The following is a 24,519-nucleotide window of genomic DNA, read 5'->3' as shown; positions in this document are numbered from 1 at the left end:
AATTAATTTCATGGATCTCTCTCATTAGTTCCTTCATACTAACATTAGAAAAGACAGATCTAATAATTGACTACCATGGTATTACCAAGTAGCTTTACCACACTAACTTCAGAACATTTCTTCCTCCCATCTCTCCAAACTCTATTTTAATACATTACACTTCTGAGTAACATGGCTTTTTGGTTATCTGCATTTCACGATGACCTGGGAGCTCCTGAAAGCATGACATGAGGCTTTTGCATCAGAGATCCACAAAGAAATTTAGAGGGAAATAATATCTAGTCAAAACTGGTAAGGGAACCAAAATACTTAAATCTAATCAAAGAATAAGTAAAACTAGGAATAATGTAAAAGACCTAAACAGCTTATTCATTCTTTTGTTTTTTTTTTCTGATAAATCCTCATATCCCTTTTTCAGTGACTTATTAAAATTATTCTAGTAACTACACAAGAGTTTTAGAGTATTTGTGTTTAAAAGCGTTGCTTCCCAATCATTTCTGTGTCAATACCTGATTATTAGAAATGGAAAGCCTGAGGGGAGAAAGCTTCCTCTGCTTATTATCTGTGATTTTCATTTTGGTGGCTCCTCCTTCACAGTCCAACGTGATGTTCTGATTTTGAGTCTCCTTTTCTCTTGAAACATCTTTCTCTTTCTTTCCCTTTTTCCTTCTGGTTTCATATCCAGTATTGATGTTTTCGGTAGGCTCAGAACGTCTGAGAACTGGACATTCAGGATTTTCTTTGAGGCAAGCACAGTCCACTTTGTATTTACTACAAGTAAATAAATCCAAGAAAGCATATTTTGATTAGGCTGTACAGCAATGAGATTTTTTTTTAAACTGTAACTAACATATAAGCTGGTAATTTTCACATATAGAATTAGACTCCTCAGTGCTTCAGTTTTTGAAGTTGGTGTTAGCTGAGGTGTTCCTGCACGATGTACCAGTGCTCTACAACACTTCCTACTAGCAGAGAGAAATCAATACGAGATGACACACCTTACTTTATAATAAGGCCTATATGGGCCTCAAAAGCCTTATTTTGCCATCAGATTTCAAGGAGGTGACTAAATAACAGCTCTTTTATATGTAAGCAAAACTAAAATAATAAAGGAAATTATCACTTAAAAGTGATTCTTACAGATAACAGCTGTTTACTACAGTTTTCTCCAGTTCATAAAAGGAGCAGTTATATTCAGAAAAACATATTTTATAGAATTTAAGGCAAGCTAAGCACTCAGTATCTTTAAACATTCTTAATCACCTATTTGTAGCTAAATTCCAGACACCATCTTCCCAACATACTACAAAGCCACTCTGAAATAGGGCAATTACTGTGTAGTTCCAGATTTTTTCTACTCCCCCCATGTTATTGGGCACCTATATACAGAGAAGTTTTCATAGGCCATGTTTATTCATACTCACCCAAGTTTGTATGTTATCTACATTACTAATAGGTAACTACAATATTGCTAAAATTAGCAACATATTCAGTAATAAAAATACAGAAGAAACCCTGCCTAAACATACACTATTCACTGCAAAAATAAATACTTGAGGACCACTGCACTGTTAATGCACACAAAGAAGTGAATGATACAAAAATCAAGGTCACCCTGAACGCATCACAGCTTAATAGGCATTAAATGCTATTTAATGAACGGCGTCATTCAAATACTTACCAATTTCCATAATCAAAATCAAATGCTATCGTAATCTCTGCTCCCTTTGGAATGTTATGGATGGAGTAAATATAAAGATGAATCGTTCCATCTTCAATTACATGCCTCACCTATGTAAGAGAACATTAGTTTTATTGTTGTTCTATAGAAATTGTAGAAAGTGCTCAAATTATCATTTGGAAAAAATCAAGGGGAACGGGACATCTAAGTAAATAAACCTAATTTAACTTCATGTATATGCTCACCTCTGCATTTGGTGTACATGAACGCCTGATAAATCGAGCTTCATTTCCAAAAGTCCTTGCATCAACACACATTTCTAGCCCATGGAATTTGGAATAAAACAAAACAAATGGGTATGGCCTGAAAAGCAGACAAGAAAACCAGAGCTATTTAAAAATTCTAAGTACAGCCTATTTGATACAAAGTTAACTAATGTGAAATAGTGTTGGCAAGCTACACTGAATTTGAGGGCTAATCTGAGAATGACCCATTTGTATTTGAAGCTTCATGTTCTCAAAATACGTTTTCGGAATACCGAAAGTTTGAGTCACAGCCCTAAATGCAATTCTTCTGCATGGGATTTAAAGGGAGGAACAAGTGCTAAACATGGAAGAGACAAGGTAAAGATTCTACATCTTTCTTAAGCTTTTCTTGTAACTGATTCTAAAATGAAACTCCAGTAGAAATGTAGGTGCCTCACAGAATCACCTCAAAAATAAAAACAACCACTTCACCCCTGCCTAGTTCTTGCAGTACCACGAGCACCCAGCCTTCTTGAAGGAACTGGGCATCTAAACGCTCTGCCAAGACATACTTCAAGTTCTGCTACTACAGGTGCTGGGAACCCTCCTGTCTTTACTAACCAACAGCTCTACACTCGCTTCTCCAGCAAACCTCTTGCAATGTCCCAGGTCAGTGTGTCCCTGCATTTAATGGCAGCACTGACAATGATCTGCAGGAAGAAGGAAGTAGCCATGCATTGCTCAGTAACCTACTGTTGTGGTTTAACCCGGCTGGCAGCTAAACACCACACAGACATTCGCTCACCCTCCCCCCTCCCTCTCTGGGATGGGGGAGAGAAATGGGAAAGTGAAGCCTGTGAGTTGAGATAAAGACAGTTTATTAAGATAGAAAATAATAATGATAATAATAATAATATGTACAAACAAGTGATGCACAATGCAATTGCTCACCACCCGCTCGCTGACCAATGCCCAGCCCAACCCCGAGCAGCCGGCCCCCCCACCCCGGCTAGCCACCCCTATATATTGTTCAGCATGACGTCAGATGGTATGGAATACCCCTTTGGCCAGTTTGGGTCAGCTGTCCTGGGTCTGTCCCCTCCCAGCTCTTGCTGCACCCCCAGCCTGCCCGCTGGCAGGACAGAGTGAGAAGCTGAAAAGTCCTTGGCTTAGTATAAGCAGTGCTCTGCAGCAATTAGAACATTAGCATGTTATCAGCACTCTTCTCATCCTAATCCAAAACATAGCACCCTACCAGCTACTAGGAGGGAAAATAATTGTCCTAACTGAAACCAGGACACCTACCAACTAGAGAACTGTGGCAGTTAAAAAGCTCATGTTGACTTGTGTTTAATTCTGTTCTTAGCCTGAAAGAATTAAAATCTCTCTCCCAAAAAAGAAGTCTTTACCACTACTTTCCTAATTACTTTTGGATGGCAGAGCCTGTCAATCCCTGGGTTAAGGTGCACATCTACAAGATTGAGAACACAGGAATCCTTTAGCCAGATAAGGACAAAGAAGGAAGAAACTATTTCCTCAAGAGAGCTATAATGATATCCAGGAGAGAGGGGAGGACACCAGATACCAACTGCAATTACTTTTAATCAGACAGCAAGTAAATGCAAGGCACCACTGGTAATCAAGACCCACTTGTATCTTAGGCACAAGTTTGGCAAAAGAGCATTTAATAGTTACCTTATTACAACACATCTGAAATAAACAAACCTTTTAAAGAAATATCCATTAGCTTCAAATTGTTCTCTCAGCATGAACTTTCCTCTGTATTCAATAATAAGTGCGTCAGGAGGCAAGTCTTTGGCAGCTTTTAAAATTTTCTTGTTTTTTTGCACGTAACTCTATAAAGACAGAAGTTAATTTATGAAATAATGGCAAAAGTGGGCGGAAAATTATTAACAGCAGATCATACTCTCACAACCACCAAACACCGTTATGTGAACTGAAAATTTTCTTGTAATTAAACCTCCAAACTAATTTGATCAAACCATCCTGTTCCCATGCCAATGCAACTAGTTATAAACTTAGATTCAAAAAATGTCTTAGCCCTGTATTCTACTACAGCTAAATCGCAGCACACAGATGTTCTCACGATTCAAGTATTATATCCCACAGTACATTTAACTGTCAGCACACATCGAATTGCTGCATTCATTTGTGTAATTCTTTCAAAAGGCTTCAATTCCTTCAAACAAAACAGAACATGCAAACATACAAGGACATCCATGATTCATTCAAGGAAAAAACAGAACAGGAAAATATCAAAATAATAAAAAAGAAACCTGAGAAAGTTTGCAAATTTCTTATTTCCGTATCTTTAGATGGAAGGATGTCTTTTAATTAAAAACCAATACATACCCTGACAATTAGTGAACTCTCAAAACTGTCACCGTCAATCAAAAAGGAAGTAGCCTCTATGTAGGCAAAAGGCTCTGTAAGCAGGGATATTCCTCTAAGGAGGCTGTCCCATATGCCATGATGGTCTTTGAGGAAAAGAAGCAAAGATGCTTCTATTAATCTGCTACAGTAACTACTCCTTGAGATTTCTGCTACAAAATGCTAAGGTCTGTTATATGGCTCTGATTTTAAGCTCATCATTAACTGATGTCAAAGACAGAGACATTGCACAATTTTTTCATAAACTAGAAATTACAGGATCACAAGAGTACAGAGTCAAACATCAGTGCTGGGATACCACCTACCATCAGCAACACTCTTCATGATGGAAATGAAATTCTATCTGAATATCTAAAAATCCAGAACAGACTTACCACATCTCAAGAAAAACACATGCAATTAACATGTTGATACACGTAGTAGAAAAAATATTCAATTTTAATGCTTCTTTCTGCTCTAACCATTCCTGATATTCCTTACACATCAGAGAAGTGGTAGCAAGAAAGTTTACCGTGTTATGCCCTCCATAACAAACATTTTATAGAACAATTCAGGTTTCAGGTTTAGTATAGCATTTTAACTGTTTTATGAAAATTGGTATGTAAGTATTATTATAACCAAGAGTGATACAGCATGTATGAGTATCAGTTAGAAACTCTGAAAAAGCTGTTACAACTCTGATGCTTAGATCTGGTGAGACAAGATAGAGGAAATGAATATGAATTAATTTACTTATTTACTTTTAAGGCATCTAAATGGTTATCTTTGTCATTGTAAAAACACACAACAAACAATGACACAATGTGGCACAGCTCCTTACCTCTACTGGAGGTTTGAAAATCAGATTGCTGGTGCTGACTTCTTTTTTGTCATTTCCATTGCCTAATCTCAGAGCTATTTTTTGTGCCTCCCTCTGAACACCCTCACTGTACTGGTTGTTATTTGCTTCTTCATAACGATCCATCCATGCCTTGATTTTAGTTTCCCATCCAAAGTTTGAACTGTCAGCAGGATCGATCTCTGGAGCTGAGCCCTACAAATTAGAGTAAGCAACCAGTTATTACAAGGTTAGGATTTTTATTTATTTATTGAAAGAAAGGTTCCCACTAGTAAGCTAGAAACTCAGAATATGCCTACAACATGCTACGAAATAAAAGGCTAGAGTATGCCATTGATTAAAATTTATATATAACAACTATAATAACTGAGTGTTGTCATAACAGTACTTTGCATGCACTTTTTCCTCCACTACAGGAAGGGAAAGTTCACTCTATGGGAAGTACAATTGAAATTTCTGTATTAAGAGCACTCCACTGAATTCAATAGCATTACATTTGTCCTTTTATAAACAGCATAATTTCATAAACATTGACCAAGTTCAGGAATACATTCCTTTTCAACAGGGATTCTGGCTTTTAGCAGGATGAGGATGGAGACTGACATTGTCTCCTCCCAGAACTGGGAATCAGGAATCTAACACTGCAGGAACTGGAGGTCAAATCTCCCTTTCTACTCAACTTTACGAGCATATGCAAATATAAAGAACTCCAGCTACCATTCAATTACACACAGATTTGATAAACCCCTTTGAGCTTCAAGGGCTATGCTACATCTTTCTGCTTCACATCTTAGAAAGCTCTACAAATCCTTCTACTACTACAATAAGGTGCAAAGGCTGCAAACCCAAATGTTACAGGCTTTGCACACAGCATTTTTCTCCCCTTGCCTGTTCCTCACTAAACAATTTTTTTCTCCGGTGCTTCGGGTCCTTTCACTTTCAAAGAAAGTACCATTGTACCTCCAGACCTCACAAACAGCAGCCAGGCTGCAGCCAACCAGTGCTCCTTATGGACAGCAGCAGCCAACGCTCCCTTTTCTATCCACCTGAGCAGAGACACTATTAAACATTCATAAAACAGCAAGTAGTTCAGTACTTTGATTTACCTGTTACTAATAACATTTATTTTGTGCATTAAGGGAACCATACATACAAACAGTGTAACAAAGTGATGCAGTTTAAAAAAAATAACAGAACCACACAAACACCAAATTCATAAAGACAGAATTGAGATTTTATTCTCTGATTTCCTTATTTTGTCTTCATACTTGCAAGTCGCAGTCATATCTGGTATATCTTAAGCCTAAGTTGTGTCCTACTTGTATTTATCTCAAGCATGAATAAACTATGGGAAGTATCTAGCTTTCACACCATGAGTATATCTGTATATATGAATATATACCCACAGAAAATTTGAAGACTGCTATAACATTTTAGTCTTAGAAAGCAGACATCCCAACACCATTACTTAAACGATGCCAGCACTTGATCATTACAGAGACTATGCTAGCACTAGCAAACAGAGTCCCACCAGATGAATACACCTATGTATGACAGAGCAGAAATGCTATAGCTTAGCTCTCAAATGCAATATAGTCACTTCATTCTTTTGCTGCTTACAGTTATTGGTAAGTTGGAGTTACTAAGCTCAGATGAAGCATGTGGGAACTTTGTTCCCTTTCACAGCACAGAAATGCCCCAATTCCTCCGCTGGCTCTTGAATATCAGGTGTTCTCAGAAAAAAAAGCTCACACTACACTATTTTGGTTAACTTTGCAGAACAAAAACATGGTTTTTATACCTTTAAGATTACTATGATAACTACATAACTCATTATTAGGAGTATTTTAGTACTTAAATAATATGAAGCATCAACAGTATACTTGGAACTATACATTCAGTAACACTGAATTAAGGTGTAAAACAAAAACAAAACACTAAATCACACTACCTTTACTCTTGAAGATTTCCTGGATCCTTCTCGAAATGCCTGAAACAAAATTGTTTTTATTTTCTTAGGAGGAAATACAAAATCTCTTCAGCAATTTGAAACCTATTAACAATTACCTCCTCTTTAGTGGACCATTCTCAACATGCAAGACGAAAACAGATGAGCTACTCAAATCTCAGGGCAGTGGGTTATCTCCCACAAAATATATTAAAAAAAAAACAAAAATCAGCATTTCAAACTAAGTGCACATTGGATTTCAGTGATAGTAGTCCATGTACCCATATTTCTCCCACATTACAACATGACTAGAATTTCAGAATGCAACAAAGAGTAACTCACTTAGGGAACACCCTTTACTTAGCAGGTTAAGTCTCTGAATAGCTCATATCCTTTACTGTAATATTTATCAGAAGAGGGGAGGGGGGAAAGCAGGTCACAGAGAACCTGTAAAATTCATTTTCATTCTAAAATCTCATTCTTTAGATTATCTTATGTTGGGAGACAAAAACTACATTGTAGAATACAATGTAGTAAAATTAATATTCAGAACCTTTCATTCAAAAGGCAGTATTTACTTAGTTATTGGTATTGGTTTTGGAAATATTATTTCTAGTTCCTAGTTTTAAAGGACAAAATTCTCATCCAAGCCAGTGAATCTTAATCACAGAAAGCAACTCATTAGTTTAGGAAATCCCACGTATTTTAGTTCTTAACATAGAAAGTACAGAATTACAGTGTATTCACAATTCTTTGGTTATCCGAAGCCTGCTTTGCCTCACCTCTATCTGTATTAAGCAGTTTGGCAAAATGCAATTCTTCCTTACAAATTCTATCTCAATTATAAAATTGAACAGTCACGGCTAATACATCTTTCTTTAATTTAGGAGAGCAGAAAAGGCAGGAAGATTGTACCACGTACTGCAACAGAATATTACATTTGAATCTAAACCCAGGTAGTAAAATATTAGTAACAATAACCTGGATTTTAACACCAGTGTCTCTTGGTAAGAGAAGTCACACAGCTATAACAGAAAAACAGAAATTACATTCACTTACTTTTTTACATTTTGCTATGTTCTGCTCTTTCTCCCCACTTTTTTTCCTTTTTTTATCATTGACCTTTGTAACTCTTGTAGCAGTTAATGTAATTGTGGTTGGTGTGTGTTGAAAAGCAGTATATAGTTCCACAGGAACCTCATCGCCACTCTCTGTTGCGCTGGTATCCCCATCTTTAAAAGAAAGAACATTTTGTAAGCAATGACATAACATAGAAAGAACATTTACCAGCTACTCTACACCTGCCTTTGAAAGCCCAAAATGTGTACTGCCAAATGTTTCAAGAACTCATACACAAAATTCACCAACGGTTTTAACAGCATGATCTGTGAAAAGCTAGTAGTTAGAAGATATTTGCAATGCCAGGTAACAAAAAGATACCAAACTAAATTCATTTTTTTAATGGAATTATTTTATAGTATTCCATTATAAGCAAAATTAGAATAAAAATAAAAAATGGTTAAAAAAAAAAGAATTACTTGTCACCTCATCACCTACATAAGGCCTTTACTTGTAATACAGCTTTGGGATTCTCTGATGACGATATCCTAGAGAGGATTAAAATTAATGACTGCCCAGCATTTCTTTTGAAAGCCTATTAATCAGTCATGTGCAAGTTGTAACCAACTACTTCAGCTGAAATTTTTAGTGTCAAGTTCCTTTTTCAGGGCACATATGTCAATGTAGCTGAAAGCCTTCTCTCTCAAAAAAAAAAAATCCCCTAAAGATAACACTCTGCTGCTCCCAAGGAAGGGAAAAGTGGAACTCTGTTTTCCTTGTTAAAACAGGATCGTACACAAACTGTTATTTTTGTTTTCTGTTGTGACACGAAGACCTAAAGCCAACGTCTGAAGTTTAGCATACATCAGCATTTATGTCAGACAAATACATTTCCTGACCTGAAACAGGATTACCCTAGTTCTGTCAAGATGAAAGGCTGTCAAGTGTGGGGAGGATTGGAAGAGAGATGGTACAAATAGATAGGAGACTGCTCTTCACGTATGCTTAGTACAGACTTCTCACATTTTAGCAGTCTTTCCAAATATTCTGCCTTCAGAGCATTTCACACTACCAATACTTTTTGAAACCACGCTGGGGAGGCTTTACAAATACTTACGATGAGAGCAGAGAAAACATTCCTTCTGAGCTCAAAAGGATGTTGCCTTTATCAGTGCACTCAACAGTACTATCTATTCTTGAAAACTTCTCTAAATAAAGAGATCCAGCTACTGGTTAGTCTGGATTTTTCTTGCTCACAGCATTCCTTAAATTTCCACACTTCTTGTTCACAATTTCTTGTTCACAGCATTCCTCTGTGAACAGTAAGCAATCCAGTTTTACTATCTTGGTTCTTCTTTCTAAGCTTGTTAAACAAAGCTATACTTTACCTATAAGTTGATGTAGGAATATATTTATGCACGTATTATTATATATACATATATATATATATCTATAGGTGATCTTAATTTGTTTGCATCTCTACTGGGACTATTTTATGAACTATCACTAAAAAACACACAGAAGAAATGTCTAATCAAAAACTAATTTTAACGACTAGCCGAATAACCAACAATTGGGAAATGAAAACCCCCCCAAAAAATCATCACCCTTAAAATCATCAGTGTTGTACTCCATACACTAATTCCTACAGCATAATTACACATCACATCACAGGCAAAACCAACCAACCAAAAAAACCAACCTGAAAGCCCCCACAGAACACCACCTTCCTCAGCGAAACACCATTTCAATACTGTTGTCTATCAGTGTGCTCTAGCTTACTGTAAGAGAGTAATTACCTCAATCAAACATATAATTACACAGAGTTGTTTTGAAACACTCCTTCCTAACCTACTTAACCTGCTTTCACTTTGAAGAGCCTTAGCAAAGCACACTAAGTGAAGGTTTTGCATCTTGGAAGGCAAGATACAAAGTTTCACAAAAAATTATGAGCCCAGACTCTCTTCTCCATAAGCAGCACGTGGCTTCCTTCATCAGCACCTATTTCAAGACCAGACCACTTGGAGCAACATCCTCAAACAAGTAACACATCTGGCTACTGTATCTTTAAGTAAAATCATTCTTGATAAAATTAGGTGCTTAACAAAGGCAGTGCACTGAACCGTAGCAAGCAATCTAATCCACAAGAGCAACATTATACAACCCCAGGCCCCAGAACAACAGACTAGGAATGTTGCAAGGAAGAAAACCGATGTGGCTATGCACACAAGACACTCACCCACTTTCACATCATGGGACACATTTCCTAAAATCTCTTTTCTTGAGGTAAAACAACTGGTCTATTACTTGCTGCCCACTTTTTAGCTCTGGATGCAACATGGCTAATAGCAGCAACGCTTCAGAAATCTTTAGAATGAAAACCATTACATGGTAAAGTATTCTCACATCTAAATGAAAAGCCCTATTATATATAAGCCTCTGGACCTCTGTATACGTCTTTAGTCAGAGAACACAGAGATCAGGCAATCTTGCCTCTTAAAACCTGTAACTTAATACCAAATAAAAATATTTGAAAGCACCAGAATGTTACTGATTTAACAGTAACTGATTGTTACTGTAATTAACAGATTCATTGGAATCAATGCCTTTTTTGCTCTTTCTACTTGACAGCATCTATTGAAACTGCCCATTTTTACTAGTGTCTCATGGTATATGAACATACCTGGAATTACTTTAAGCCTGACTGAACTACGTTACATCAAACACCAACACACAAAAAGTGCATTTAGCCAAGCAAGTGTATTAGCTGAATGAAAATTAACCAGAGAGCATGTTAACATGAGAACATGTTAGTTTCTAATTACTGTGATTTTTAGTACTTAATTAACAGTGCACTAAGTCACAGCTTAAACAGGATAAGGGTTTATTTTACTTATTTATTTAAACTTTTTGATACTTAAGATTTACCATTTGTCTTTTCTTTTTCTATCGACTACACAAAGCAGATTTAAAAGACTACTAATGATTAAGGATTAAGCTCAATGCTAACTTAACAGGTTCTCTCTCTTCAGCTCCTGTGTAAGATTTTGGCTACTTCTCTTTCCTTAAGTTTATAGTAAATTATCAAATAGTATGACTACAAATCCTAAGAGATTACTTAAATAGCTCAGACATTGACTTTGTGTACTGTATGTAAATGCTAATTTAGCCTCACAATATCATTCCACTTAATGAATAACATAATAGAACAAGTATATTTATTGGAGTCACAAGAAAATATTTTTGAGTTCTAAATTCATCTAGCAGGTCAACCAAAACTTTATGAAGTAGGTTTGGTTTTGTTAAAATGAAAGCGGACAAAACCAGAAATTATGATGGTGTTCTACATAAGTCATTAATGTCTGACTAAAGCATCGTGCACAAACCCCTAGCACTTCTGAGACAGAATTTGAAAGTAAAACATGTTAAGTTCTAGATGGTCTTCTATGTTATGACTTTTGCAGAGCTTTAAAGTTATCACCTGTCAACCAAACCCGTGACACATTTTGACAATGGCTTGACAGAACTCCTGACAAATTAATGTCAGCTGAGCTTTGACATTCTGTAAATGGTAGTAGAGCTCATTTCATAAAATATAGAGACTAAAAAGCTCCTTGCTTCATCAGGTTACCAAAAAAAAGTTATTAATTTTTTGGTTGACAAAAATACCTATGTACATACACAAATCGAGCCAACAAATCAGTTAGGATTACCTCTCAAAATTATGCTATTTTGTTTTAAAACTCATTTAATTATGAAATTCTTCATCAGAGACTGGAGTATTGCCAGTAATGGAATAGTTTTAACATGTTACTATTAGAATAGAAGTAGTCTACACTGTCAAGGAAGAAGTGACAGAAACATGAAGTCATTTTTTCCCCAAAAGGAGGTGAACTTAGCAACCCTCTCTTATCCCAGACGTAGTCTCAAACTTTCCCATCCATCTTTAGTAGCTTACTCAAAATATTTTTGTTACTGTAAAACCTACTTTCATTCTTAAGAAACTTTAACAATGTTCAGAATGAATTATTCCACAATTGAACTGGTGGTGACATCTTTTAAGAAAATACTTGGAACTTTAACTATTCTAATATAAAGCTCTTATTAACAATAATCATGTAGCAGGTATTGATTTACTGAACCTTATATACTGAAGACTGTCAGAATTACAAAGAAATGTGTATATAATCTTACATCTATGCAGTTGATATTTATTTTTTAACCTTTACTGAAGAAAAAACTTTTAAAAGCTGTACCTACCTGACATATTTTCCCTTTTCCTTTGTTGTAACAGCACTGCCCTTTCTTTATCCAAATTCCTGAAATTAAACAATATGTTTCACTCCATGTTTTACACTTATGTATCAATACATCCAAGTATTAAAACAGAACTTCACTGTAATACAAGGCACATGCAGTTATTCAAATCACTTCAAAACATAATGAAAATATAGGTAGCTCAGAAGAAAGACTGACAGGTGGCCCATGAATTACAACTGAACATAACAGATAGCATTTTATGCTCTATATCCCATAACAACTATTCTTAACGGCAGGTGTAATCTACCTACCACATAGAACTAAATGCCCTCCTGGTCATGTCATAGGATTTCAGGTTTGAGAGGGAGCATAAAAATACCCATTCCGGAGCAAGAAATCCTTAGAGGTGAACACTGTAGCATACTGGAATGGGGCCATAAAAATGAAAGATGAGAAATATTGGTGGGACACAGTTGGTCTGGAAGCACTGCTGTTATGGGTTCTCCGCATTTGACAGCAATGAAACAAGAAAATGAATTGTCTGCACATTGTCCAGCCTGAGAAAGGATCCATGACTCATTGCTATGTCAGTAAGTGTTTCAATTGTTTAACCCTGTCATCTAGTGAGGTAAAACAATGCCAACTGAACAAGAGAATGCAGACTGGTAGGATCATCTGCATCAGAAACATAGCTCCTTCATCTAAAATTCTCAAGATAATGTCACATGGTCTGCATTTTTAATTGTTGGTTGTTCCAGGACTTGTTTTGTGTGTCTGTTTTGTTTTTAATTATTCTCTACTTGTTCTAGCTATTTAGAGTTCAAAATCATCTGAACTACTCACCTTGGTTGACAACGTTCACACAGATATATGTCAGGAATATGCTGCCGGTCAATTCCCATGCAGTCAATGTGCTGCCAGACACTACAAAAAAAACACACCCCACCTTTTGGTTATTTTAAGTACAACTTTACAGACTCTGTGTGTGTAAATACACACACTTTATATGTTTTCTTCCCACCCTCCTGTCATGATCTTGACTCAGATTGAACACTACCTAAAACTACTTACTGAATTACAATCTTCATCAGCCCTCTGCTAGCCTTCTGACTTTCTATTCTGCAGATCACTCTGCAATTCTAATCTTGGGGCTGCCTCCCAATGCCTCTGCTTCCTTAGCCGTTTTATTTTGTAGGATTTTTTTTAAATATGAAAAGGGAATTCATTTTCTCTCTCTCTACATATATGTATTTTTATATATATATATATATATACATATATATATATGTATATATGTATTCCTGAAGCATTTCTGCAAAGCCACTGCATGTCAACATGACACCCACGCCATATATTCTTCTGCGTGACTGCAAAGTCCTGTGTAGGAGCAGAAGTCACACGACTGGCAGCACTGTTGTACAACACAGTAAGAGCTTTAACTGCTTCCTCCCATGGTCAAGCAAGAAAGGCTGCTTGCTAGACCAAAGACTAGAAGTAACTGGGACAAAAATCACTTGAGAATTTCTCACAGTTCTCCCAGCACCTTACAGAAAATCTCTTCTTCAAAACTAGCAGACTACCTAACCAATGACAATCTACAGTTCCCCTGCTGAACGAACATCTCTATTTCAAACTAAGAGAAAAGGTTACCAGAATCAAGGACCATTGAAAATGAACAAGCTTGTTATGCAAGCAGCCAGAGGAATAAGACCTGAATTAATGTTTTAATTAGCTGTAGCAATCATTTTAGAAATACAACCTAGTAAATTCAGCAACATCAATTAGCTCATTATATGTACTGAGTGAGAATGTACAGGCTAACACTGAACAGTTCCAGAAATATGAGATTTGTCTTGTCCTGCTAAGTGTCCTACCTCTAAAAATTTCAAAGCATAATTTTCCAAAATGTAATTGTTTAATAGCATCTGCTTATATAAGTAGCTATTTGATCATACCAAAACATGAACGCAAGTTTAAATATTTAACTCTGGTTTCCCAAGTAAGAATCTGTTAGCTTTAAGAATTTCAATACCTAGCAAAAGACCAAGTCTTTTGAAGATGAAGAGTTCTTATCAGAAAGATCACACACACAAAAAAAGCCTGTGATTTGAGAGGCTTATGTCATATTACTTTGCTTCCTGCAAGTTACTTGGTTTACACGTACATACCTTCCCAAAATGCTTTTATTACTTGGTACCTTCAGATTTTTATTTCACCATAATGACAAAACTTAGAGAAAATAAATATCCTTTTTAGAAAGAAAAGATATCCTTACTAGAGCAACAATACTTAAAAGGTATGAACAAATTGACATGAATTAAGAGACTGGAATAAAGTGTGAAATACTTGTTGCTCTTAAACAACTACTCTGACTTTTAAAAAGCCTTCAACCTTCAAACATTGTTTTGATTAAGGAAGTTTCCTCTATCTTATGAATCAAGACTGTTAAAACACCATTTAAGTGCACTCAATTTGTCAATACAGCTTTAAGTCATTTTTACCTTTTCAATACATTTAATATTCATTACCTGCATTTGTCACAACAGATCATATATCCATCATCATGTGTAAAGCCACAAATGCATCTGGTAATATCAGTTCCATAGCTTCCATCCTCTGACGTACTGATGGTAGTAGCACTGGAGGTTTCATCAAAGTTGGGAGTGGTAAATATGCCTACTTCATTCTTGCTTATAAGCACTGATGGAGGAGGAGAAGCTGGAGGCGTTGGAGGAGGCCGAGCACCATAGTTATGGTCCTAGATTTTTTTTTGAACAGTAAGTTAGAGCTCAAGTGTCAGACATTCTGATGGTTATTTAAGCCAAAGTATAAGAATTAACTTTATAAGAAGTCTCTGAAGTTCTGGGCATTTTTAAAATTTAAACTTGTTTCTGTCATTGTTTATTCTTGGTGGTGTTTTTTTTTTTAACCTTCTCAACTATGTTTTACATAAAATTCACTATGTTCTGTATTCAGCTTTCTAATCACTCATTTGTAGGCATTTTACCCAGATCCCAATAAAATACAAAAATGTAAGCATGAATCAGGAGTTTTTCCTATTTAAGGACATCAGATTTTACCATATTTAGCACGAAACTTACTGCATAGGGCAAACCAATGTAACTGTGTGAATGCGAGCTGCTGGTATACAACTGGTGTGGATAACTGTTCGATTTTTCAACTACCACAGGGCTAGCTTCTACAGATTCTGGTCTGCAAAACAAAAACAGAATAATAATTAGTTGTACTAATAAATATATGTAATTTATTAATGTTATGTCAATATACTTGTTAGTTATGATAATTGTTTCACAACTGCTAAGTAATTACCTGCTGCTCCTGTTAAAAAGGAACATACAAAAAAAGTTCAGGAATACAACAATCACCACCAAAACCACTTTTGCCAGCACAACTGCCCAATTAAAAGAAGAAAAATAACAGCACTTTTCTTTCATCTAAAAGGAAGCTTCCAGAGTGGCAGAGAACTTATACCTCTGTAGCTACAAAACTACTCAAAGAAAAGTGTGCATGCTAAAATCGTTTCACATAACCTGCAAATCTGGACAGAAAAACATGTTACACACTTTGTCAGGAACACATTAATCAGTATGCACAAGTCTATCGAGTTGCAATACAAGGTAAATTACTTCAGCTTAATTAAGACAAAAGACATAAGCAACAATACACACAGCTGCAACCCGTTGAGGACACAGCCCCAGCACTAGCGCTGACACCATGAAATTCTGCAGTGACATCTAGTGGTAGCATCAGCACATGACTCTCAAAATCTTTATGAACCAGCACCCACAGCAGCAGCGAACTGTTTCTACAAACAGAAACCTTAAGTAGGGCAAATCTAAAAAAGGCACTCATCGATTTATTTTTTTACTTTGTAAGAAAAAGGTGAACGATTTTCTAGATAAAGCTTGGTAGAGAAAGGCAGTGTCACCTTTAATAGGGGAACTATGGTTTATCTGTACTAAACCACAACACAGAAGTTGAGAAAGGTAAAGGAATATTAAAACTGGAGTATCTTTTTGAATCCAAGAAATTGCACCTTTTCTCAGTTCATGTGTCACAAAATTGTCGATTTTGCACTGCACCATAGAATTCAATCACACCAGTACAAACTTCAAATTAATGCAGCTACCTAGCTGCATTTTTTTTATTATTATTTTTTAAACACTGAAGGGCAGGGCAAAATATCAGCATCTTCTAAACTGAAATGGCTTTTGACTAGCATCACAAATTGAGCCCACGTGGGTACTTTTCTAATTTTAGTTTTACTGTGCATCAAATCTTTTTCCCCACAAAGATTCAGTAATTCCTTGAGCTGTTGTTTTAAAATTGGTTATTCTGAATCCTAAGTTAAAACAGAAATTCACGTTTTTCTCAGACATTAAGATATAAATGCAAGCTTTTTTAATATGTCATGAAGTGAAGCTAGCTTGATATAAGAAATCACCAGCAACTAAAACTTTCTGCTAACATGTCTGTAAGAATATAATTATTCTTCCTGGGAAGAACATACATAACTGGAAGTGTCCCACTAATACCTTAGCAGCTAATTTCTTCTCATTAGCTTTTCCCTTTGTGATCTTACTGTGTAGAAATCATCGCTAATTAAAAATGCTATCATCAGGCAAAGACAGTCACAAAAGTTCAGAGGGGAAAAATCTTTTTAAAAGTACTGATGTTTCTAACAATCACCATGCCAGGTGGGGGAATGTACGGATCACACGAAGTACTAGCAGATAAGAAACAGAACTTATAATTACACTAGCATGAGGGGAAAACCAAAAACTCTGAAGTCACTTGCCCTTATTTATCTCAAGCCCAGAAAAATCCTAATTTCTTTTCTTACATCGCTTCTCAGCTGGAAAGTACTTTTTATGAGAGTTTGCTGGAATTACATCCCAGAAGCAGCCAGGTTCATCAAGCCCAATTAAAAAAATAAAATAAAAATCAAAAAGGACACTAGTTGGAAAAGCTTTGTCTTTCCCACAGATATGTTGACCACACCTGTACTGGTATACAATGCATTTGGGCACTAATCAACACCATTAACATTACCTAGCTAATACTTCTAGGATCTTGCCAGCCCAAATGCCAATTAATTAAGAGTCAACTATCCATCCAATAAACTAATCAATCTTAACGTGCCCTCAAATAACCACTACTTCAGTAAGTGAGCATTCAATGAAAGAGACAAGAACAGAATCACGTCTTAAAAAGGGAAGTCATACATATTTCATCAACTGACTACAAAATTAAAAGGTACTCTTGCAAAACATGAAGCAAGACAATAGACCCTACTCCTTAAATATACTTCTACCTATACTAGCCGTTTACAAACCACTGAAGAGAAGCACTCTAAGATTTAGAAGTATAACTCTTGTGGGAAGCGGAAGCATTAAGCTTCTAAAGGAAATGCAGAAGTAAATACAATCCATTATCCCTAATTATTTTAATAGATGTAGAAGACAGAGTGGAGGGTTAAAACCAAAAAAGCACAACGTTCATCTGAGCAAGAAAAAAACAAAAATGGGTTGGGAAAAAAATGGGTGAGAAACAAAGACAAGTAAGCCTCATATTTAAATTTTAAAAGTTTATTAAGCTGTATTTAAGCAGAATCAGCTTTCAGTAAAGCTTTTTTCCCCACCCAAACACTTGGGGACACACCTCTTAGTAAAATTCTTAATTGTACACTCAAAGCATTAGATACCACTTTCAATTATTATTTTTTAAACTGATGTTCCTTATCCCAAAAATCTAGTCTTCAGGACTCAGTCTTTCTACCACTTACATGTCTGAACCATTTCTAATACCCAGAACATGACTTTGGAGCTAGCATCTAAGTACTTGATTTAGAAGACTGCAACCATACTATTATGTATGCTGACTATTAAAAATGCAGAAGACAACATAGAGAAAGGAGATGAAAGGAAAAAAAAATAGGATACAAGGCTAAAGATTTCAAGTATACATCCTGGATAGTTCAGTTGCAGTCATACCCTAAACAAATGCTTGCATTCCTTTCCAAAGAGAAAAAAAAAAAAAAAAAAGCAAACACCCACTCCCCCTAATCTTTCCACTGGCATTATTACAGGCACCCCTGAAAGCAAGTTTTCAGGAAGAAGGAGGAAGCACTCAGATCTGAAAGGCGGCTCTTATGTTTTCCTTGCTCATTTCTTTGACCTTAAACCAGTTCTGTAACAAACTGAAATATTAAGCTTTTTCTGAACATGCCACATTTTCCAGCCTTACCTCAAACAGCTGTACCCTTCCATGGGGAGATGGTACAGTGTTTTCAGTTTTCATCAAAACCATTTAGAACATGGTATATTTGTAGCACCCAAATGCTAATAATATGCTCTGAAACAAACAACTATTACCACGATAGGCTAACCATGGAGTTTTGCTAAAGTACTGTTTGTTAGGTGTTTTGGTTAGCAATTCAAAATCATGCTAAATATCCAGAAGTAGCACAACAGAAAGGACCATTAAAAAAAAAAAGGAAAGATACTCCTATGCTCCCAGTTTGCAATTACTTAAAACATCCTTGTAACTTGAAAACAAGTTAAAAAAGCAAAGATACTATGTTTTCTTTCAAGACCCACTCAAATTTATACTCTGCAGTTGAAAACTCTCCTGTTCTGGGTTACTTCCTAGTGGTTGTATTTAACAGTACAATGTAAACTGAAAAATATTCTGCACATTGCCAGCAGATGGCATTAGTGAAAAAATAAATAGGCTACACAGGAAATCAGTTCACACACACACACACAAAAAAAACTGTCCCTATAAACTTATAGCTCATCTATATTATGGGAATCAACCACAAGCCATTCATTCTAAGCCAGGAGTAAATTCTTCTTTAAAAAAGTCCCCCTGCCCCCGTGCCATTGCTCTCAAACACCATTTTGTTTCTGCCTGAGCAATAATTCCAGAAGAAAAGGTGGTAGTTTTTGACTACCAAAATTAAATTAGTCCTTAAAATCTGGGGCACTCAACCTCTTCTGTAAATCTCTCAGTATTCAAATGAAAAATAATCTCATTAAAACAAAAACTTTCATACTGTAAAGCTTACCTTAGGAAGGTTAGCTAACAGTGCTTCCCAAAAGCACCTTTAAAACTCCAAATGAAACTTCTTCCTTCCTAGCATGCTTCAGCAACAGCAACCTGCCATGCACCAGGTTTGATCAGTCTAATCAGAGTCTGGGTTTGCTTTTCCTTTGTACCAGCACACCTGAGCATTATCTGGCTGAAGGTCAACTCAGATAAAGGAATATGATTTATTTTGTATGAAAAGCAGATAACATTTTCTATTTCAACACACTTCACCTAGCCAAACACATCAGATGGCCTTAGCTACCTAGAGAGTAGCAAACTGAGCCCTACTCTACCATCTGCTACCTAAGCATCCCATACTAGGCTGGCCATCCCATATAGGCTGGCCTGATACCATTTATCAGCAACCTCTCCATTCTCCTATGACACTTCAGAAAAAAATAATCCCTGTTTCAACACTGGTAATGGGTTAACTTTTTATTGATTTTTGTTTAATACTGTAACAATGTTCATAACCCTTTCTCCTGAATATTAAGCTTGATACAATGATCCATTTTGGGTTTTGGGTTCAAAGTACGTTCGTACATTATATGGGCCTTCTCTCTAAGAAGCACATATAGATACAAAAAGAGTAAAATAGTACTACTGATGGTGTATCTTATACACTGAGCTACACCAATAATCTCTTAAATCAGGAAGCACATTTTGGACTTTCCAAAATGGCTGGCTCTGTATATTATGTATAGCATCTGTATGTATATGAATCCCCCTGTACTCGGCTCTGGTGAGGCCGCACCTCGAGTACTGTGTTCAGTTTTGGGCCCCTCGCTACAAGAAGGACATGGAGGTGCTCGAGCGAGTCCAGAGAAGGGCAATGAAGCTGGTGAAGGGTCTGGAGAACAAGTCTTATGAGGAGCGGCTGACGGTGCTGGGACTGTTCAGCCTGGAGAAAAGGAGGCTCAAGGGTGACCTTATGGCTCTCTATAGGTACATTAAAGGAGGCTGTAGCGAGGTGGGGGTTGGTCTATTCTCCCACATGCCTGGTGACAGGACGAGGGGGAATGGGCTAAAGTTGCACCAGGGGAGGTTTAGGTTGGATATTAGGAAGAACTTCTATACTGAAAGGGTGGTTAGGCATTGGAATGGGCTGCCCAGGGAAGTGGTGGAGTCCCCATCCCTGGAGGTCTTTAAAAGACATTTAGATGTGGAGCTTAGGAATATGGTTTAGTGGGGGACTTGTTAGTGTTAGGTCAGAGGTTGGACTCGGTGATCTTGGAGGTCTCTTCCAACCTAGACGATTCTATGATACTACAAGGTCTTTAATGATAAAAGAGGGATTCTCTTTGAAAATCACTGGTATTCATCTTTAGAAAGCCTTTAAGAAATTTTACACCTGCACTGAGACAACGTGATGAAATACTGTAACACGGAACGGTGAGGCTAGAGGCCAGCTGCTCCAGCCCCTGCCCAAGCAGGTACACCCAGAGCCACTTGCCCAGGACCACGTCCAGGTGGCTTCCAAAGACCCCCAAGGAGGGAGATCCACAGCCTCCCTGGGCAGCCCATGCCAGTGCTCGGTCACCCCACAGCACAGAAGTGCTTCCTCCCCATGTCCCTCTGGATGGCAGCACAGCCCTCTGGTGAATGAGCCCCTCCCCACAGTTTTGTGTTACCTGCAAGCTTACTGAAGGTGCACTGTACCCCAGCGTACAGATCATTAACGAAGATTTTATAACAGGACTGGTCCCAGTATTGACCCCTGGGGCCCTCCAGTAGTTACTGGCCTCCTTATTAGAAGTGAAACTGTATGTAACAGATAAACTACCCATTGTTAAAAAAACCACCACACTAATCCCTTAGTTTAAAGCATGTTTTATCCTTTAGGGCTCCTTCTCCTACATAATTAGGTTTGTCATTCCCCCCACTCTTGTATTTGCTCATGCTTCAGCAACTGATGAAGCAACATCAGACCTGTCAGTCACCGTGAAGAAAGTCCAACTCCTCCCACCCGGGAAAACCCCAGAACCTGCTCAAAGGTCTATCTACAATCACTATCAATACTATCTATGCCCAACATATCCTTGGAAGAAGACATAAAAAGTACACTTAAAGCAGATAAACAGTGATAGAAAAGGTTACTTGAATTGCTTATGCAGTTGTTAGGTACACAGTTTTGTGTTACTAGGTTAGCACACACTCTCAAGTTAAGATTTTGTGCACACTACTTTTATTGATAGTAGTTAATTCAATGCACCTGTTAGATGAAGGACCAGTTTGTGAAGTTTGTTTTATGGAGAGATTTTAAGAAAGCATTTAAAGTAAGTCTAAACCATTGCTTCAATATCTAAAGAAAACAGACATTTGTGTGTTAGCCAGAAAAACTAAGTGGCTTAAATATTACTAAAGACTGTCTGTACTCAGAGGAAAGGAAGGAGTAACAGCATCTCAAATAGTTAATATAAATGACGTATTTAACAGTTTTTGCTCTAAGAAATGAACTGTTTTTTCCCCTCTGTTTACTCAAGGAAGTGTACAAAACTTACTGTGGCTTACACAAACTCTCTTGATCTTTAACATCACCTTTACTGTCTTGACACCCACTTTTTCACAACTCATCTGTCACATTTTACTAACACAAAAGCCACAGAGGAAACAGGAAAAAAATCCAGATACTGCTCTGAAGTACACAGAGCTAAATGGGATGATGTCCTATATAAACAGGTAGAAATAATAACATCTTGGTCTTTTACTTCTCAAGTTGATCAAAATATTATTTCTCTCATAACATTCAAGAGCCAGGTGGATGCTACACACACGGAAAGATGTTTACATGAAAGGAAAAATCCCCACTCAGGGCCCAACGACACCTAAAATCTAATTCATCTATACTCTGTAGTCTCAGGTGCCTGCAGTAAAAACAAAATTAAAAAAACACTCTGCTTATTTCATGCAAAGCTTCTTGAATTAAGGATTTTTTGCAACCTTTTACAAATGGCTATCCAATTTTGTGCTAACTGAAAGAGTAATTGCCAATTTATTTTCTACTTCTTTTTCAATATAAAATACCTTTGTGAAGACACAGCACTAGACAATTAAGACAGGCCTTAAACTTTCCAAAATAAAGGCACCTTTATGATTATTACTACTCTGTTGCAATTTACCATACCAGAAGAACTCCCCACCCAAACATGGGAAGTTGAGTTTTTTTTATTTTTAAAACACAGGTTAAGAAAACTGAAATAGTAAAATATTTTAAAGGTGAATCAGGCAGTATCTGCATTTCTCAGTCTGATAAGGAAGAAAAATGCATCTGTAGAACAGTTTACCTTCTCTCCTTTACTCTCCTTAAAAAGAAATTGACTTTGAAGTTACTGATTTAAGTTATTACAAATCCAATATAACTAGAGACTGATAAGTCTTCTCCAACTGTATTAAAAAGCCTCAGTATGAGAAAATAGGTAATTAAAAACAGAAAACTTACTCTTTACGTTAACATACTTACTCTGAGCCTGCAGCCATTTCCAAATAAGAAGTATCTGCTGTGTCAACCCCCAATGGGATCACTATGCTCATGACGTTCGTTTCTGATAAATTCGATTACTACAGAGTCCTATGCATTGGTATCCAAAACACTGGGGCATGCCAGCCACAGTGCTCATTGCAAACATCTAAGTGCATCCACAAACCCTGTTAAAAAAAAAAAAATCAGAAGACTGAGTTGGATCATTTTAAAACAGGCAGTTTACAACACACACTTAAAATTACCATTAGTAACAGTCATTTCAATAGTTTTATTTTATACAAGCAAAAGGAAGATAAAGCATTCTATTTTCTTTAAGAGTCATTAATATTAAATATACTTTGTGATGATCTCAAGGCTTATTAAAGTATTACAAACTAATTAAAACGCTATTGTTTAAATTGACGATCACAAAAATGCATTCATTACATTCAGCGAAGTGACAAAGACTCATTTTATAGGTAGCATACCAAACATGTTCAGACCAGGTGTTCAAGACTGGGCTGGATGAGGCCCTGGGCAACCTGGATCTGGTGGGTGGCATCCCTGCCATTGGCAAGGGGTTGGAACTGGGTGATCTTTAAGGTCACTTCCAACCCAAAGCATTCTATGATTCTGCGATAAACACCAGGTACACTTGCTTACTGGTCTATTTCAGAGCCTAGCTGCTGTTAACTTTCAACAGAAATCCAGTCAAAGAGTTTTTCAGGTATTTCTCAGAGAGCATTCTTCACTTTTGTTTTGCACATCCAAAAAAAAAAGAAAAAAACACTTTCCATGTTCACAACACAACCTAAATGAAATGTTACATAAGAAACTGTCCCAGAACTTCCATTCAGTATCTTTTTAAACCAAAATAATTCTAGTGACTCACAAATAACGAAATGAAATGACAGTTTTAATCTCATTTTAACAGATCACTATCAAAAGATACTATACACATAGGGGGCTAAAGTAACAAACAAAAAAGAATCAGTAGTAGTTTTTAATTGTAGAGCAATAATGCTCTACAACTCTGACTTACTCAAGTTAAGAAAACAATCCCACCTATATGGCAGTTATTGCCAGTCTCCCACTCCTCCTTTTGGGCAGGGCAGAACACCACACAGCACAGAAGAGGTACAAACAACTAAAGCACCTCATCTGTCCCCATTCAGAGATTATTAGAGAACTGGTGTATTTTTTATATCCTAAGACAGACGAGGTTTTCCACATGTAGCCAGGTACCTGAAGCGAAATGCCCCCCACCTTCACTACCTGCATAATGAAGTATTGCAAAGTCCTTCTCGTATGTCAGAATTGCCAGAACAGAGACCACCCAGCAATGAGGAATATACTACTTAATAAATATACTTCTTCCATTTAACAAAGTGTTCCATCCTAGCTGAAGTCTATGAAAGCCTGACAGTTTTGAGATCAACTTATTTTAACACTCCTCCTTGCCAAACACATTACATCGCCAAGAAAAAGCTAACTGGCCTCAAC

The 24,519-nt window shown here is 36.8% G+C and overlaps 1 protein-coding gene across 15 annotated transcripts in view; it reads right to left on the bottom strand.

The window, feature by feature from the left end:
* KMT2E (lysine methyltransferase 2E (inactive)) overlaps window positions 1-24,519 on the bottom strand; it is a 67,970-nt gene that overhangs the window by 26,525 nt on the left and 16,926 nt on the right. For 14 of the 15 annotated variants that reach the window (XM_035314947.1, XM_035313507.1, XM_035312789.1 and 11 more), the window contains 12 exons: window positions 23,017-23,201; window positions 15,545-15,656; window positions 14,972-15,201; window positions 13,287-13,367; window positions 12,444-12,502; window positions 8,184-8,356; window positions 7,128-7,166; window positions 5,159-5,371; window positions 3,652-3,782; window positions 1,927-2,044; window positions 1,682-1,791; window positions 510-771 (listed from right to left, as the gene is read on the bottom strand). In XM_035314947.1, coding sequence (XP_035170838.1) covers window positions 510-771; window positions 1,682-1,791; window positions 1,927-2,044; window positions 3,652-3,782; window positions 5,159-5,371; window positions 7,128-7,166; window positions 8,184-8,356; window positions 12,444-12,502; window positions 13,287-13,367; window positions 14,972-15,201; window positions 15,545-15,656; window positions 23,017-23,087 — 1,599 coding nt within the window. In that variant the 5' untranslated portion in view covers window positions 23,088-23,201. Of the gene's footprint in view, window positions 1-509; window positions 772-1,681; window positions 1,792-1,926; window positions 2,045-3,651; window positions 3,783-5,158; window positions 5,372-7,127; window positions 7,167-8,179; window positions 8,357-12,443; window positions 12,503-13,286; window positions 13,368-14,971; window positions 15,202-15,544; window positions 15,657-23,016; window positions 23,202-24,519 lie in introns of those variants that run through there. The other variant, XM_035315177.1, reaches the window with a different exon arrangement.

This window comes from Oxyura jamaicensis, chromosome 1 (assembly GCF_011077185.1).
Source record: "Oxyura jamaicensis isolate SHBP4307 breed ruddy duck chromosome 1, BPBGC_Ojam_1.0, whole genome shotgun sequence".
NCBI classification, from domain to species: Eukaryota; Metazoa; Chordata; class Aves; order Anseriformes; family Anatidae; genus Oxyura; species Oxyura jamaicensis.
Note: the sequence above shows the minus strand (reverse complement) of the source record. Positions and strands in the feature narration are given on the sequence as shown.